This window comes from Neolamprologus brichardi, chromosome 23 (assembly GCF_056152115.1).
Source record: "Neolamprologus brichardi isolate AB-2024 chromosome 23, ASM5615211v1, whole genome shotgun sequence".
NCBI lineage: Eukaryota > Metazoa > Chordata > Actinopteri > Cichliformes > Cichlidae > Neolamprologus > Neolamprologus brichardi.
Window position 1 is genome coordinate 3,871,419 of NC_142125.1, and position 17,229 is coordinate 3,888,647.

General features: G+C 41.3%; 1 protein-coding gene across 3 annotated transcripts in view; it reads right to left on the reverse strand.

Moving 5' to 3' along the window:
- Positions 1–12,704, reverse strand: part of LOC102790487 (guanine nucleotide-binding protein subunit alpha-11) — a 39,439-nt gene extending 26,735 nt beyond the window's left edge. For 2 of the 3 annotated variants that reach the window (XM_006800434.3, XM_087835842.1), the window contains exon 1: positions 11,470–12,704. In XM_006800434.3, coding sequence (XP_006800497.1) covers positions 11,470–11,605 — 136 coding nt within the window. In that variant the 5' untranslated portion in view covers positions 11,606–12,704. The remainder of the gene's footprint in view (positions 1–11,469) is intronic. The other variant, XM_006800435.3, reaches the window with a different exon arrangement.
- Positions 12,705–17,229: the final 4,525 nt, after the last annotated feature.

The window sequence follows — 17,229 nt, forward strand, 5'->3', positions numbered from 1 at the left end:
CAGCTCGGTGACATTCGTCTATCCTGGCCTGAAAGGAGACGCTACCGGTAGACTGCAGCGAGAACTGCCAGCATCTGAGCCAGACTCTGTCTGTCTATCTCATCATGGTCACTAAACGCACAGTAACGGCAGGTTTTGTAATAAGGCAGATCGCGCTAACATAATATGCACTGTTAGTTGATTATTTACCTGCCGCATTAACGGGAGAGGACGTGCAAACGTTACCGCTGCTGCTGGGTTGAGATTCACGAGTCCGGAGCGGAATTAAAAACACGACATTCATTTAAGGTCATCGCGTGTTTTGTGAGCAAATGCTTTTGTATATTTGTAGTGTTTCCTCCCTTAAATAAAATATCTACTTTGCAAGTATTGCAAGTTGCCCTGTTGTCATCCATTCTCGTAAAGCAAAACCAAACTTTTGAGCGTTTGAGCGTTCGAGCCACCGTGTTTCCTGCCAGGTAAATGATGCTCCGCAACGTGGTGACGTCATTCGGGGCGACTGGAATCGATAAGGGAATCGTTTGCAAAAATGGCAAACAATTCCAAGGAATTGAAACACTGGGAACCGGTTCTCAACAAGAACCGGTTTTTGATACCCATCCCTAGTTGTGGTAGCAATAAATAAAATGTACCAAATCAGTTTTACATCCATGTACATCTTGAGAATACATTGCTGCAAGTATAAGTTTAACTGAAACACGAGCTGATTCAGAATTTACACAATAAAATACCATTTACCCAACTTTAGCCGGCTGACTTAAGGTGTCACTACAGTATCGGAGTTGCCATAGCTAAAATGGTTCATTTCAAACAATGGATAAACTGAGGCGCTGCACCAAGGATCAGTACAAGAGAAATAAGCTCGTGTCCAGTCCAGAGCTGGTTTTAGCTCCAGTCCAAATCAAACCGATACTGACATTTCAATATCATTAGTTAATGGCTCTGTAGTTTTAGATAGCAGCATTGCACAGCGAGTGACAGCAGTGCACCTGGAGTTTTGCACATCTAGAACTCAGAAACCAGTTGTTTGCTTCCACTAACAATACAAACAAAAAGCAATGTAAGCATGCATATGTTCTGCCTCTGGTGTGTCACATCTCATTAACCACAGAAAAGAAGAAGAAGAAGAAACAACCTTAATTTTCCTTACACTTTAAAAAATAGGAAAAATAAATAAATCCACCATGCCCTAGTTAAAAATGCAGACAGACTTGTGGGCACCACATACCAGACACCTGCCAGGTCATTCCTCTAACCAACTGCTAATACATTTACAGCTACATGTGTACTTCAAAGACTGTTCCAGTGACCGTCATTTTTCACATGCCTTCCAAATAAGAGGCTGACTGGAAGGAATGGGTAAGGGGAAAGGGAACCCGAGTCTCCCGTCCTCCATCTGTAGGGTTGAAATGTGTCTGCATAAAACAAGTGGACTGTAAAAGCACATCAAGATCTTCGCTGAGAGAAAGAATGAGAAAGAGACAGAAAAGGAGAGGGGCAGCAAGCACAGGATCTCTATTCCAGTTTTGAGAAAATTCCTGGCATACTTTTCCTTCTAAAGGACTTGCATGTCAATTTAATCATTCTGCCTATTTTGGTTCCCATTTAATCAAAACACTTGTTGTACTGGAAGAGCAGCATTTCTCACTAGACAAAGGTTTCATGGTTCACAATCACTCAAGTAATTGTGATTCGTCTTCAACTTCACTTCCTTCTTCCAAAGCCAAGACTTTGTCAGGAACTTGTCTACAGCAAATTTGTTGCTGTGTAAACATGCGGGAAAAAAAGCTTGTCTTTTTAAGTAGCTGCACAAGCTTTACATGTGTGCATAAATACCGAAAGGAACAAGGAGGTAGTTATGTAGAAAGTGCTACCTACAGATATTTACTTAATTCTAGTGATTTCTCAAGAACGCCAGCAAACTGAAACTAGTTCTTTGTGTAAGTGCCACAGCTGCTCATGAAATACAAACCAGTCATAACCGTGCCCAACAATGATGCGATCTATTGAAAATGATCAATATTTTGATTGCTATGCGTCTGACGTAATGTAATGGCTCTATAAGTCAGGTAGGCGGGGCCAGAAGGACTGGGCGGTCTATCACAGGCCTGAATGCCACATAACTGCCGAAACTCTGGGTGTGCCAACATCAGTTTGCTAAACTAACAAAGCTGCCAGACAAACAGTGCAGAACTACAAACACCTACCTGTTGTGCCTTTGAGCTCCACTGTGAAACTCAAGCTTCCTTCTACCAGGTACAAGAGCTTAGGACTGCATATGTACACATCTGGAAAAAAGCTAAGCAGGATGGCTGATGAAGCACAGGCATAGCAGCACTCATGACATAAAGTGGACTAATAAATCCTTTTACAACAGAACACATGGATCATTGGGTCTATTATGGTCGTCTGTGACAGACTACAGACGCTGCTTACCAAAAGGTCCAGCCTAGAAATGCTAGTTAAAGTAATTATTCTAATTTTACTAAGCAGAGGGCCAGGTAACTGTTGGGTCTATGATATTACACAGCCAAATCTTAGCAGCGTGCTCCCAGCAGATGGGAGCACTCCTCCTTACTTCTATGATGGCAAGAAATAAATAAGATCGTCCAGTGACAGCGATGGAAATCTGCAGTTCTTTTGTTGTGTCCAAGTAAACTGGCGCATAGCCATTTGACCGGAGCAATGTGCAACCACTTTCTGCACAGGTGTGTGGACGTTAACCGGCTGGCACAAGCACTGATAATGTTGACAACACTCAGCAAACAAATCTGACATTATGTATGCAAAGTAGGGCAGAGCGATATGGGCAAAAATATTTAGCATGATATATATTTGAAAATTTGCGATAACGATATAATTGACGCAAGACAAAATACTTTACAACTCCACAACTTTATTACTGCAAAAAAACAAATGTATTTTCACTTAAGCAAGCAGCTGTTTTTCATGTGCATTCAAGCTATATAAAAATTTTACAGTACAAATGGTAAAAGTGGAAATTGGCCAACATATCCTGATCATAACCATGTATAATATCCACAAAACGTAAGAGGTTATACACACAAAATGCGGTAATATTATGTTGAAGCACAGTACGTATCACTCCGCGAGGCTCCTGCGCTTCATTCAACGATCCGCTTTCGCCCTTCTCATTCTCTGTCACCGCCATGCTTTTTCCGCCATGTGCGTATGAAAACAAAGGCACTGCGCATGCACGTTTTACCCATATTCTATCGCGATATTTCATTTTCTTATCATTGCCTAACATTATACCGGTATTACCGTGAACTGTATAATATGGCCCAGCCCTAACGCAAAGTACGACAGATTCAAGCAAAATTTGAAATACAATTTGATTAAAGCATAATGTGATCAATGGTTTAAATAGCTCTCAAGTTTGGATTTAACCTCACATTTAACCTCATCTACTGGACTGCATCCAGTTTTCACAAAGACACAATCTCTCCAGTGTCCTGGTTAGAGTTGCCAGAAGGAAAAAAAAAACCCTAAGATATTAATACTAAAATTTTCAACAACAGTGATACAAACAGTGCTCTCTTTGCCAGGTGGCACATAATTTTACACGGTACTAGTGGTGCCACGGTTTTAAGTCACGGATCGGATCAATTTTCGGATCAACAAAAAAAGAAAAAAAGACAACTTTTCAAGTATTTTTTGCTTATTAAAAACATTCAACTCAAGACTCATTCCACGCAATTATATAAAAACAAATTAAGGTGCAGTATAGGGCTTCGTTTGTACCACTCCACTGTGATATATTGAGCGGTCACGGTCACGCAGCTTTCCGTTGACCTGGAGCTCCACCCGTTTGTAGTTGGGCAACAAAAGATGCCTGGGACAGTTCAGCCATAACTTTAAACTTTTCCTGCTCATATATGCTTGGAACGATCTTGTCACTGAAGTGGACGCGCAACGGGATACCATAGCGTGACTCAAGCACGCTCATCATAGTTTAAACCCCTTGTTTTGCACAAGGAAATACGGCCTCCCGTCTGCAGCTAAACACCCCAGTAGCTTTTGTAATAGCTTTAGCCCGGTCGGACTGGGCAGCAAAGCGCTGCTTAAATGCCGCAAACTCCTCTGCTCCTCCACTTGGATCGCTAACACTAGTCATAACTATCGCTTGACAGACCTACCACGCGCACAATACACACTTTTTCCCCTTCTTTTTCAAATCACGTGCGTGCCGAACCGTGGAGTGGGATCGGTTTGGATTACGGATCAACCGTGATCCGTTGCACCACTACACGGTACCATGGCAGACAGACACACAGCCCTTCCTCTCACCAACAACCAAAACACTCAATGTTCATCACAATGAAGACCACTTTAAGAAGAATTTTAAAAGATCAGTAAAGTTCTTTTTTCAACAACATTGAAGTAATAAACAGTTTATAAATGTTAACCTGGCCAACACACATAGTTAGCAAAGGGTAATTGCTAATAGTTACCAATGATCCATTGGCTACATTAGCCACAAGTTATCATTAACGCAGCGGTCGGCAGACTATAGTCATGGATGGAATATCGAACTGTGGCAGCGCAGACTGTGATCAAATGGAAATCTGGGAGGGTTGCTGGCTGTACAGAGCAGCGGGGGAACCATGGCCGAACTGAGTCAAGAGTCCAGAGTGTGAGGAACTAGTCCAAGCAAATAAGGAGTGATATCAGATAGACAAGCGACTGTTTTTACGTGTTGTTGTTAGAAACAGCGAAGGTAAACCCAGCATGTGGCTCTGCCGTCTGCTTGTTTATTTTCCACATAAACCTTTCAAAATAAAGCTAAAGATCCTGTTGAGATTTTTCAAAATAAACTGAAATGACGACAAACAGAAGGACCAGTCAAAGAAAATCGAGGACCTTATTTCTAAACGAGGGGCTAGCATGGACATGGTTGGTTATGAAAAGTCTGACACGGACCAGAAAACTGTACTATGCAAATTATGCAGGAAACCGGTCCCCACCTCAGACTCAAACATGACAAACCTCTTCTGCCACCTACGCAAGAATCACGTGAAAGAGTATGGGGAGAGTTTACGGATGAGAAGCAAAAGAGAGCCGTCAGGTGCTAGAAACAAATAAACCTTAGGCTCAAACGTTAGAACAGGCTGTTCCCCGCAGCACGCCGTGTAATAAATACAAATAAAGAAAATGGCATATAGTTTCACACAACGGTCAAAACACTCGACTCCAGGTACACTTTGCGCAAGTCAAGTTGCCCGAGATTCACAGAATTTACTGAGAATGTAAAATTTGTGTGATATATATCGTTGTCGGAACGATAAATGTCTAAAATCGGGATATGAGATTTCACTGCATCCCTTCAGTGCAGATCAGTAGAGGCTATACTTCAAGTTACTCCCACATACTGGAGCTACCTACAACTCAACACCATAGTTGAGGGTGGGAATGTAGATCAACCAGTACCAAGAGCTTTGCTTTCCCAATACGTTCTCCCTTTATGACAACAGAGAAGATAATAATCTGACAATGTGATAATGAGATGAGCAAAGAGACACTTGGCCAAGCTCAGCATGTTGATCAAAATGCTAATGCACACATGCACCAAGTAAAAATGGCAATGTAAAACTTGGAAAAGATAGTTGGGGTTTAGAACTTTTGGTTTTTATTAAAAACATACCCAAATTAATGCCCTTATAGTAGGTCAAAAGTACATTTCATTGTCTCAGCAGTGAATTAAGAAAAGCACTGCAAATTCATCAAAAATTAAAAGTAAGTCGCAACCAAAATCATTTACTTTCATCTTAATTCAAAGTTGATAAAAATGAGGTGAACTGCAGTGTGACCCCTGCTGTTTACATTTCCACAATTCAAAGACAAACTCAAAACTGATTAACCAGTACGAGTATCTGAATACTCAGCTCCACATAAAAGTCCTCACTGTAACAACTGTCTATATCCTGCTAACAGCTGTGACATGCTGTCAGGGAAACTGGTTTTATCACAGCTGACTGCCAAGTGCAAGTGAACTGTAAGTAGATCCTAATTCTAGGTGGGTGAATATTAAAAACAAACAAAAGAATGACTGGTAGTTGATACTGTTATGCCACACTTCCAGAAATTAAGCTGATACGGATGACTTAACCACCATTCAGTACTGCTAGACATACATTTGCAGTATTTGAGAATCCAGGAAGGAAACACTGTCTTCAGCAATGCTATTATGGCTTTGACTATAGCTGATAAACCAGAGGGCATCCTCTACCATGGCCCACAACTGTATAAACACACACATCTCTCTTTTGGGTCATTTTATCCTGTGTGTGGGTTGTTCATCTGTACTGTCTGCAGTTTTGTTATTTCTACCAAACCCAGCCATGCCAGCCGTTACCTTGGCAGCAGCTAACAGGGATACAAATAAATATGGCTAACACAGGGCTTATCTGCTTGGCTTACTGTAAGCCTTACTAAGAGAAACCATAATAGGCGTAGGTAGGCTGTATACATGAAACATCCTTGGGTGTTGCCAAAAAACAAATACTCATTAACCCAGATACTACCAACCTGTTTGTGCAGTGCGTGCATTGACAGATGACGTGTGCGTTCAGTGTATGTGCATACATGCGTACATAAAGTGTCCTGAAGCCCATTTCAGGTAAGTGTTCAGGTGAGTATCCTGCATTGCTTCGGGGCCTTAGCGTTTGAGCGTACAAAATGTGCTTTATTATCCAGGTTTCACTGAATACGATCTCAACACCGAACAACAGCCACAATCCGTTAAGGACTAGCCGATGAGCTGAGCGTTTTACTGCAGGGTGGTAGCTTGTCATCTTACTCTGAAGGTTATTATAAAAAAATGCTTTTATAAGAGTTGCGTTTCCCATGATTTATGCTGTTGTGCTACAGCGGGGCACTGCGTGTTTGCAGGATAGTGACAAAACAAGAGGAATGGTTCAAAATACGTTTGCCATTGTTGCCAAAGCAGTCATAAGAACGTCACATAGCTGATGGCAGGGCTTGATTGATCGCATTTGATAGCAATGAAAATTAAAATGATAAGGATCCTTTTTTTGCACTTCTGCTAATAAGCACTGTTTTCTTGTTTTCTAAATGAAGTACATTCATTTTCTTTGCAGCTGCGCGTTTTCACCTTTCCCGAAAAGTTCAAGCTCACTTGCCGTTTATGCAACTTGAGCCAACGTGATTAAAAGGAAGCCCTTAGTAAACACGAGCCATCTAAAGGAAGAAAACAGGCTTTCAGTAGGTGAGCTGATAGCATGACCGCTAACTAATATGTCTGCAGCCGCTTTGGTTAGACAATCGCTTGGGATTTCTCACGCGGTCCACTTTCTGCAGTGAGCAGCAGTTGGATCACGGTGGTGCTGCTTGCCCAGTGGCTACTCTGAAAGTATGGCCAAGGCATGCAAGTTCAGTGCTTCTTTTTGCCCACATCCACATGTGCAGACTTCCCACAGTTTAGGATGTAGGCTAAGAGCAGGTCAGCATTTCTTTGCAGGACTTGCAAGTCCTAATTATGAATCAGCTCTCTACAGGATGACCCAGTGTCCCGTACAATGGCCAACACTTTATTCATTTGCCTTCCCTCTGAATTAGATTTAAAGTAATAGAGAATACCCTATGAAAACTTCAAAAACTGCCTCATCTATAGGTGTATGAATACTCAGCTCCATAATGTTTAATATTCAAGATCACAATATCGATCAAAACAATTGTAATAATTATTGCTGCCTAAGCCAACAGCATCACCACAAAGTCCATCAGTAAAAGCCAACCTACTTAGAAACCAACTTATCAAAATATTTCAAAGAGGTCTGTTTAAAGTTAAACACGTAGGATTTATTTTAGAGATAAGCAAACTTTGGACTCCTGGGGTGTTAAAGGATAATTAGGAGCAATAAAAGAAGTTTAGTTTAGTACAATTTACTGTTGTACTTTATTCCTGTAGCACTATTTATATATTACAACTGTGCATTAAGACAAAACAGCAGTTCTACATAGATGAATGAGAAGTTATGGGAGCGCCAAACAAAAAACATGCGTTTATTTCCCACATGCAGAATTTTATCTCTGTGGCTTCCGTATAGTTCTAACTCTTTCAAGGACAGCAGAGTCGGCTGCTGACATACATTAACTAAACTGATGGTTGCTGCTTTTGTCATATAAAAAATTAAATAAAGCCCTGGGCTTATATTAAGCAGGCTACCAAGTGTGTACGACCATTACAAAAACACTTCAGCAGTATGTACACGTCCCCAGTTTTGAACGATAAAGTTTGGTTTTCTATTTCTTAAACACGAACAAAAACGGATGCGAGCAGTTTTGACCGTTTTCAAAGACGTTTGCACAATATGAGCAGTATTGCATGAGAGAACAGGTAGGTTTACAGGTAAGTTTTTCAGTCACATGACTCATTTAACCTTGAGTCAACAGTCGAGCAACATAAATGCCTGAATGTCTCCAGTTATTGTTTGCACACTGCAGTGATGCATATCATAAACTGCCTTTTCTTATGTTCGCTGCTAAAGGACACTGTTACTTAACCCATCGCAACGCAACTCTCTGCTCATGATTTATTGTTATATTTCTTAACGCAACTTCACATTTACTTTCAAATTTAAAATGAAAGGACAATTATTCACCCTATTACCAATATCTATCAAAGCTTCGTCATTGTTCGGGAAGCCAATTAATCACAGCCTGTATATCACTTATAATTATCACAAGCATTTGGACTAAAACTCTGTATTCAGTAAGGAGAGCAAACAAACTGTACACATTTAATTACTTGTGACTTTCATTAGCTACAGAGCAGGCAGCGAGCACTCCTCTGACCCTGACTTTTACGCTGTGTACTTACAGAAGAAATCAGGCCTGTTGCTGATAAACAGCTGGAATAATTGCCTTTCAATAAAACAGCAACACTAATAGGCAACAGCCATTTTCCCCCTATATCAAACCCAACTTAGGAGAACTATAAGCATACTGTACGATTAACTACTTTTGAGCTTCATATTCAATTTGGCACAAACATTCGAGCAAAACCAGAGTCTACCAGCAGCACAAGCAAGCAAATTCCAAGTGTCACTTTCTTCCTTCTTATAAGTCACAAACATCCCAAATCTAACAGCAAATCAAAGAGGTTACAAGCCAGTGGAGATAAAAGACCTAAGGGCTATTATACATGCAGTCAAAAACATAATAAAAGCTACACTAAGCAAGACAATCTATAAAAGGGATGAAAGAGGTCCATAATAGGCTCCACATGAAGACAGACAACCAGATGGAGCTAAAACTGACGCTGTAGCTAGATAGCGCTTGGGTCTTTTTCACATAGGCTTAAGTAAACAGGCCATTTCTTGTTCTGAGAGGGCCTTTATAACAGCGAGCATGATCAGGCTGCATACAGTAGAAGGCAATGAGTCCGTGTTACCCTAATTAACAGAAATCACCACACTTATTTCATACAGTTATTTCTGACCATCTTGTACAAAAAAATATATATTTTTGAGTAGATATCCAATTACAACATTGCCATTTTGTTTCAGTTGAGCTTATTACACTGGGAGGTGAGGGATTTATGCAGTCTTTATACTGGGAGACAAGCATCTATGAAATTTCACGATGTTTGTGCAATACACAATAATCCTTTAATTAGCTTTTTTTTCCTTTTTTTTTGTGTCCCGTTTGGATCTTTAGCATCAGAATTGTTGTCTTAAGGCCAAGAAAGATGCCAAGCGGATTTAGTTTACCAAGTGGATCATCATGGCCTTGCCATATTGGTCCATTTGATTGAGCTTTATTATAATTATGAATTTATTTTATTTTCGGTTGCTACAAACGGGACAGATATGACTGGGGGATAGGACAGGGAGAAAGAATGAAAGAAAGAGAGGGAGAGAAAGAAAACCAGAGGGGAGAAGAGATGGTGAGAAAGGGGGGAAGAAAGAAAGAAAAACAAACAAAACACCTGGATCACCTGTATGGAGAAAAAAAAACAGAAGAGAAAGCAAACAAAGAAAAAATGAAGAAAGAAAAAAATTAGCTCTTTTTCACCATTTTCTGTTTTCCTTCCTCCCAACCCCCATTTACTTCTGGTTACCATGAAGCATCGACTCCAGTAGATCAGAGTGACACAGGTATCAGTTTTTAGCATCCGAATATAAAGAGAGGAGGAGAAAAGAAAAAACAATTGTTGGTTCTAGTAGGGCTGCATCTCAGTATTTGATTATTATAGATAGGCATTTTGCCATGTCCTTTTTAGAACTTGGAAATCTCATCCAAGGTTAGGAACTTGACATTTTTGGGAGCATTAAAAAGAAAAAAGGCACTCAGACTAGTTCTCTACAAGAACATTTGATTAACAAAAAAATTATTTTAAACTGTATAAATCACACACGATCTAATCATTTTTGATACCACAAGAAAACTGTTACTTTTTAATCCGCTTATTTTTAGTGTTAGATGCTGATGCAGCAGTTTGTGAGAACACCTTTAGCATCAGGAAGTCAGGATTCGGTCACCTGTGACAAACTACAGTCTCTCAAATATCCTCTGGCATGTCAATGAATTTGTGCGACTTACTGTGAAGTTTACTTCAACTATTTCAGGTTACAACACAAGACACAAACACCAAATGGCATTCAAAGGCATAATGGCTCTGCTAATCTACCTTTAACGCACACAGACACACACCTGAATAGCATTTCCAGCTCTCTGGAGAGGACTCATTTCCCACAGCAAGCCACCTCAGTGCAGGCCTTTTCTAGACTTAATTAAAATGCAGCCCTTGCTCATCACTGAAGCCACACTTCACTCCGAGGTGTGTGTGCACAGGAACAGGCAGAATCTACTCGGGGAGTGGAAGCGTTCCAGTTTCTGACTGTAGTTCAAGAAATACTGACCATTCACTTTCAAGAGTCTGTGTGAAGAGCAAGAGAGAAGCTCGCTGGCAAGATTTAATTCTCAAAAAACCTCCTCCATCATCTACAACCCACAACTGCTTACATCCACCGACCTTGGCCAGTCTCCTCCCTCTGCTGTCTTATGGGTGGTCTTCTAACAAAAAGAAAATCAGCAGGGGAGACGTTTCTCATGAATCCTTGTGGCCAAAGATGCAAGACTACGGAAGCTTTGAAGAAACAGTAAAGATTACAGACTGCGGATTTTAATTCAGTCGCTGGTTTGAATTCCTGGGTGAGCGACTGCTTCCAGCTATTCCACCGTTAGACTGAAAACACATCCTGAACCACACGAGTGCGTTTTGCTTTGCATATCACATCACACGCAAATCCTGTGGTGATCGGAGCAATTTAGCTCGAGCAATCGTGGGTGTAGTTTTGCATGCGAAAGCTGTAAAACAACACAATCACACCAGTGGTTTTTCGAGCCAGATGGTTTGTGTGTGGTGTGGGTGCATCCCGAAGCAAAGCAGTGTGTGAGACAGTGAGGAACCTGCAGACTTACCCAGCAGGAGCAGCTTCAGCTCCCTTCTCGCATCTCTCTTGTCTCGTCGGAGCTGCTTCTCGATCTCAGCGTTGATTCGTTTGGACTCCTTCGCCTCCTCACTCAGGCAACAAGCCATCATGGAGTCTAAAGTCATCACCGCATGAGCGGGGGGGAAGAAAGCCCGTTTGAGGAGAGGTGTCGGGCTTACACCTCACACAAAGTACCAGATAAAAAAAAGAAGAAGAAGGAGGCCTCCTGTGTGCACAACAGTCCGATCCCAACAGGTTATATCCAGACACTGATAATGGAGCTCGATAGTCTCGTTGCTTGGTGCAGACTCTGGCCTCCCTTGTTGATGGCAAAGCTGCTGTCAAGTGTTAAATATTTGACAGCTTAACGTTAGTCAAAGTCTCCAGTAAAACCTCAGGCTACAGTGACTGTGAGCTCATCAGGAAAAAAAAAACGAAACATGTCTGCAAATATCCCGAGGAACTACCGAGGGTGCGAATAACCATTTTGATTTCATGGACCGGTATTAGTTTGTTAACTAGCCTAAAAGCTAAACGCTGCTAACGTTATAACCAAGCTAACAGGTTGAATTTATCTTCAGCGCACTTTGTTTTCTTGCTTAGCCTAGTCAATTTAAACATATATAGACATATATATTTTTCTTATACTAAACTACTAACTTCGGTCCCACACACAGCGGGACACAACTGCCTGGCGCGGCCACCACATTTGTCCAATCCCCTCTGCTGGCTGCCCGGCCGAGTGCAAGCCTAGCCGCCCCGAAATCAGCGCTCCAAGTTACGCCCGCGCAGTGACAACGAGCCCCAGTCTGTCCATCCAGAAAGGTTGGTTTACTGCCTCGACTCCTCCACGAACCGCATGCACCTGTGCCGATCAGAGAAAGTGCGCGCTCAGAGCAGGTATGTCTCGCAGGCGGAGGCACCAAGTAACCAGGATAGGGGGCTAAATGGGAAGGCTAATTGTTAGCTAGCTAGGTTAGCTCAGAGAGCCTTCCCTGGAATTGCAGCCCAAAAAACAGCCAACTCCTACTGACAGAGAATCCTGACTGCATTAACCTAGCGTTCCCCAAAATAAACTCGCAAACACCAAACCCCCCTCCCCAAAGTGCCAAAACGTCTTACTGGCAGTCAAATTGACCCTTGTCCTCCGTGCATTTTATCGCTCCTGGTATTTTTTTTCCTTTTCCTGGTGGTGCTGATCGCTCCTCATCACCCACTCCTCAGCTCCGGTGTGGCGCTGTCGATTTCGTCACTTGGGATATAAGTGAATGATAAGAGGAAGAGCGAATCAACACGAGGCGTGTGGGTGTTTCAGGCGGGTCTTTCCAGCACGGTTAACTTCCCAAGTTTGCTTGAGAGGAAAAAGTCATCCTCTTTGGAGGCGTGTCGGAGGAAGCGACTGACATTTGACTGGATGGGCAACGCCCATCTCCTGTCAAAGAGCAGCGCACTCACATACAGCCTGTCTGTGTTGTGCAGTCAACTACAAGAGTTTCACCAGGTCATTTCCGAGACTCAAACAGCGAGCTGCAGGCAGTGGAAATAAACTAAGCGGCCTTCTATTTACTTAAATGCAGTAACTGAGTGCTGTGCAGTTTTGAGATGAGCTACTTCTCCTTGCACTTTCGTTCTAAAGCATTTTTCATTAGTACTACTACCTACCCAATAAGATGTAATATATGCCACTCACATTCTGTATAACAACCCCCTTTCCCAGCTTGAAACTTTATAATCTCATTTATCTGATATTTGAAGTTTAACATTTGTGTGATATTGAATGCAAGACTTGCCACTTCCTCCACCCTATCCCTGGCATCCTCCGCTGTCTCACCAACCCTCTGCATGCCCTACTTCACTGGATCCATGAATCTTCACTGTGGTCTTCATCCTTTCCTCCTGCATTACAGCTCCATACTCAGTATTATTATCCAGTATATCCACCATCTTTCCTCTGCACATTTCTCTCTAACTTTGTCTTCCCTTTCAGCCATCCATCTGTCACAAATCACCCCTGACACTCATCTCCACCTTTGCCACCCTTCCTGCACTCTCTTCATGTCCTTTCTGCATTGTTTGTTGCTTTAAATGGTTGACACCAGGTATTAAAACTCATTTACCTTCTCTGCACGCTCACCTTTCCACCTGACTCCCTCTCATCTGCGCCCATGTATTCTGTCTTGCTTATCCTTACTTTCATTCGTCTTTTCTCCAGAGCATACCTCCACCTTTCCAGCGTCTCCTCCACCTTCTGCCTACTGTCATTACAGATCATTATTCCATTTGCAAACATCATAGTCCACAAAAACCCCTGCGTGACCTCATCTTTCAACCTGTCCATCACATTGCAAACAAGACAGTGCAGCTCCTTCTGACATGACTCATTTTGCTCATAAGCTTCAAAAAGACGTATAAACGATTATACTTTTTCTTGTTTTTAATGACTTGGAAATTTATTCACTATTTTATCGTTCTGATTTTATTACACTTATACAAAACAGGTCTCTCTTGTAAAGGAGACAATGGGACTCAATGGGACTACCTGTAAATCCAAGTTAAATAAAACATCTCCACGCCTGCACAGGTATCTGGACTAAACTTGCTTTGAATGCCTTCCTGTACTTCCTCATTCTACCGCCAAGTCTCCTTGTCCCCTTTCCTCTGTCCAGAGGATACAGCAAACCCCTTATTGGCACTTTCCTGCAGCACCACAGCTGTACTTTCCCCAAACATCTGGTGACTCTTCCATCCCACTCACAGCTTGTCTCAACTCTTCACTGAACTCTGAATATTGTTAATTGTTCAACTTCCACCATTTAATCCTCCCCTCTCTCTGCACACGCTTCCTCTTCTTGACATCCAGAGTCATCCTGCAGATTACCATCTAAAGCTGCTAAGCTACATTCTCTCCTGCCACCACCTTTCAGTCTCCTTGCTCTGTCAGACTGTACCTCCCTCCCCTCTATGCTCCTCCCCCTTATTAAAGTGCATATTTACCAGCCATTTCCATCCTATTTGCAAAATCAGCTGCATGTACTATCATGTCAACAAACAAAGGAAACAAACAAGTCATACAGGAATCATAAAACAAAGTTTCACATATACTTAAGAAAGTGACACACGTACAAGGCCAAGTTCAGCAACTTGCACGTCACATACAAATTAACAGAACAAATTGACTCTGAGTCATCGAATACCAGCTGTGGGAATCTTTTCATAATCACACATTCACTTTGCTTTTCAAACCCCTGACTCACTGTCGGTATACTTGCCTCTTAGAACGGTTATTAACGTGTTAAGTTTTGTACTCGAGTTTATGAGTGTGAGAGATTAAAAAAAAAATAGTCAATGTCTTACAAAAAATGGTGACAATATTTTGTCAAAATTAAAGCAAGTAAACAAAACGAATGTTATGAAAGACTCAAATGTCAAAACACAGGTTTGTTTTCTCATTTTAAAGGGTTATATTCTAACGTTGTCTTATATGTGCTGTTACGACCGATCACAAATAAACTCGCCAAAATTTCAGTTATTGCTAATGATTACAAAACATATGAAAAAGAACTATATTTGAGTGAAATGTGCAATATTTTCCTCTAAAATTCATGAAATAGGGACAAAATCTGGGACAATGTAGCAGAAACATCGGCAAACATCTGCACCTGGTTTGGGAACTGCACCAAGCAGGACAGACGAGATCTGCAAAGAGTGGTGCGCTCAGCCGAACGCATCATTCAATCAGAGCTCCCTGACCTGCTGTCCATCTACACCAAGCGGTGCAAGTCCAAAGCTAGGAAGATTATGATGGACCTCTCCCATCCCAACAATGGACTCTTCTCACTGTTGAGGTCTGGGAAGCGCTTCCGCTCCCTTAAGGCCAAAACAGAGAGAATGAGGAGGAGCTTCTTCCCCCAGGCTATTCGGGCCCTGAACCAGGTGTAGGACTGGACTCTCCCACACATCACATCACATCACCACACGCACCACCACACACTTCCTATAATCCTATAATTCCTATAATTTATAATCTTTATAATCTCTTTCTGCTATTTGCACTTTTTTTACTGTAAATTCCTAAGTTAATTTGTAAATTTTGTAGTAACCTGTAAATTGTAAATACTGTAAAACTTTTTTCTGTCATTTAATGGTCGGGCATTGTACAGCTACAAGCATTTCACCCCCATGTCATACTGTGTATGGTTGTGTGTGTGTGACAAATAAAATTTGAATTTGAAATAACCTCGTTATTTACTTCGTTGTGAGTTTCACAGGTTTGCATTTCCACAACACAACACGCACAGTGTGCGACAGACTGTTTTAGCTGGTGTGATTTTGTCCACATCTATATGTTCCATACAGACCAACAACGGAGCAAACTTAAGTAACAGTAAGAATGCCACAACTTAAATTAAAGAGTCAGTTTATTGCAGTAAAGGTGGAGAAGTATTCACATCACATCATTAAACCAGCTCCCTGTTTGGATCCGAGACATAGACACCCTCTCTGCTTTGAAGATTAACCATGAAACGTATTTGACTAAGCTTACAGTTAGGGCTGGATCAGGTGACCCTAAACCATCCTTTAGTTATGCTGGGACAGGCTCCGGCTGCTGGGGGACTTCCCAGTGGTATGAAACAGTGCTAGACAAATAAAACTGAGTTGAATTGATATTAAATGAATATAATAATATACTGAATATATTATAATATTGGTAGCATTTGATCCATACTATTATATGGAAACCATAATTGGAATTTAATCTGCCTTCCAAAGATTCTAGCGTTCCTACACAGCGATCAAAGCTGATCTTACGGTTCTCCTAGTTTGTAACAAAAAAACAGATGTTAATGAAACGTGTATATATACCTATATATATGAACTTCTAGTTAAACTAACTTTAAATAATAATAGTCAATTATTTAATCTTTTAAATATACCACAGGTGTATAAGATCTTCATTCCAACTTTATCTTAAAATAGATGTCTGGGCTAATAAAGGAAAGCAACTCCAAAATTTTGTGAAATACTCATATGAAGATGGGGAAAAACAGTTATGCTTGTCTACAATGTAGAGGTTTTGTTGTCAATTAAATAGGAAGGTGGGAATCAAGTTTACTTTGATAAATGTATCCCCAGACCCAAAGGGAAACAACTTTGTTTTAGTCATTTTTGTTGTTTCTGTTTCGGGTAATACTGGGTGTGCCGGGGTGAGGACACTGACACAAAGAACAATCCTTCGTCACTGCTTAGAGTCGTCACCTGCTCAGCTGCAACAAGCAATGAGCTGACAGACAATTTTCTAGAGCCAAGTGACATCTTGTGGACATTAGATGTATTTGCAAGAGTCAACAACTTTCAAACTCATTTCACAAACGCAGCAGTATTTTTCATTTCTTCCGACTGTGGGTTCGACACGTTTAACCTCTTCAGACCTTGTTAGGTTTAATCTAACTTTGACAGAGAGAATAAATTAAGACAATGACACTGAAATCTGAGTCATAGACATTGGGTATGACTACAGATGAGAAGCTATCCCTTAAAAATTCAATAACTATCTTTAACCTGGGTGACTAATTGCACGTTGCGTACGGCAAGCTTTGTGCCGAGAAAGATGGCAAATCTGATCTTCTGATCTAAGACTAAAGAATGAAATGTGTGGGATATCAGCACACTCGGTATGCCCGGTATTATCAGGAAAATCTTCAGACATGACTCATGGCATTACAGCCCGACCTGACCGCCCACATCTTTA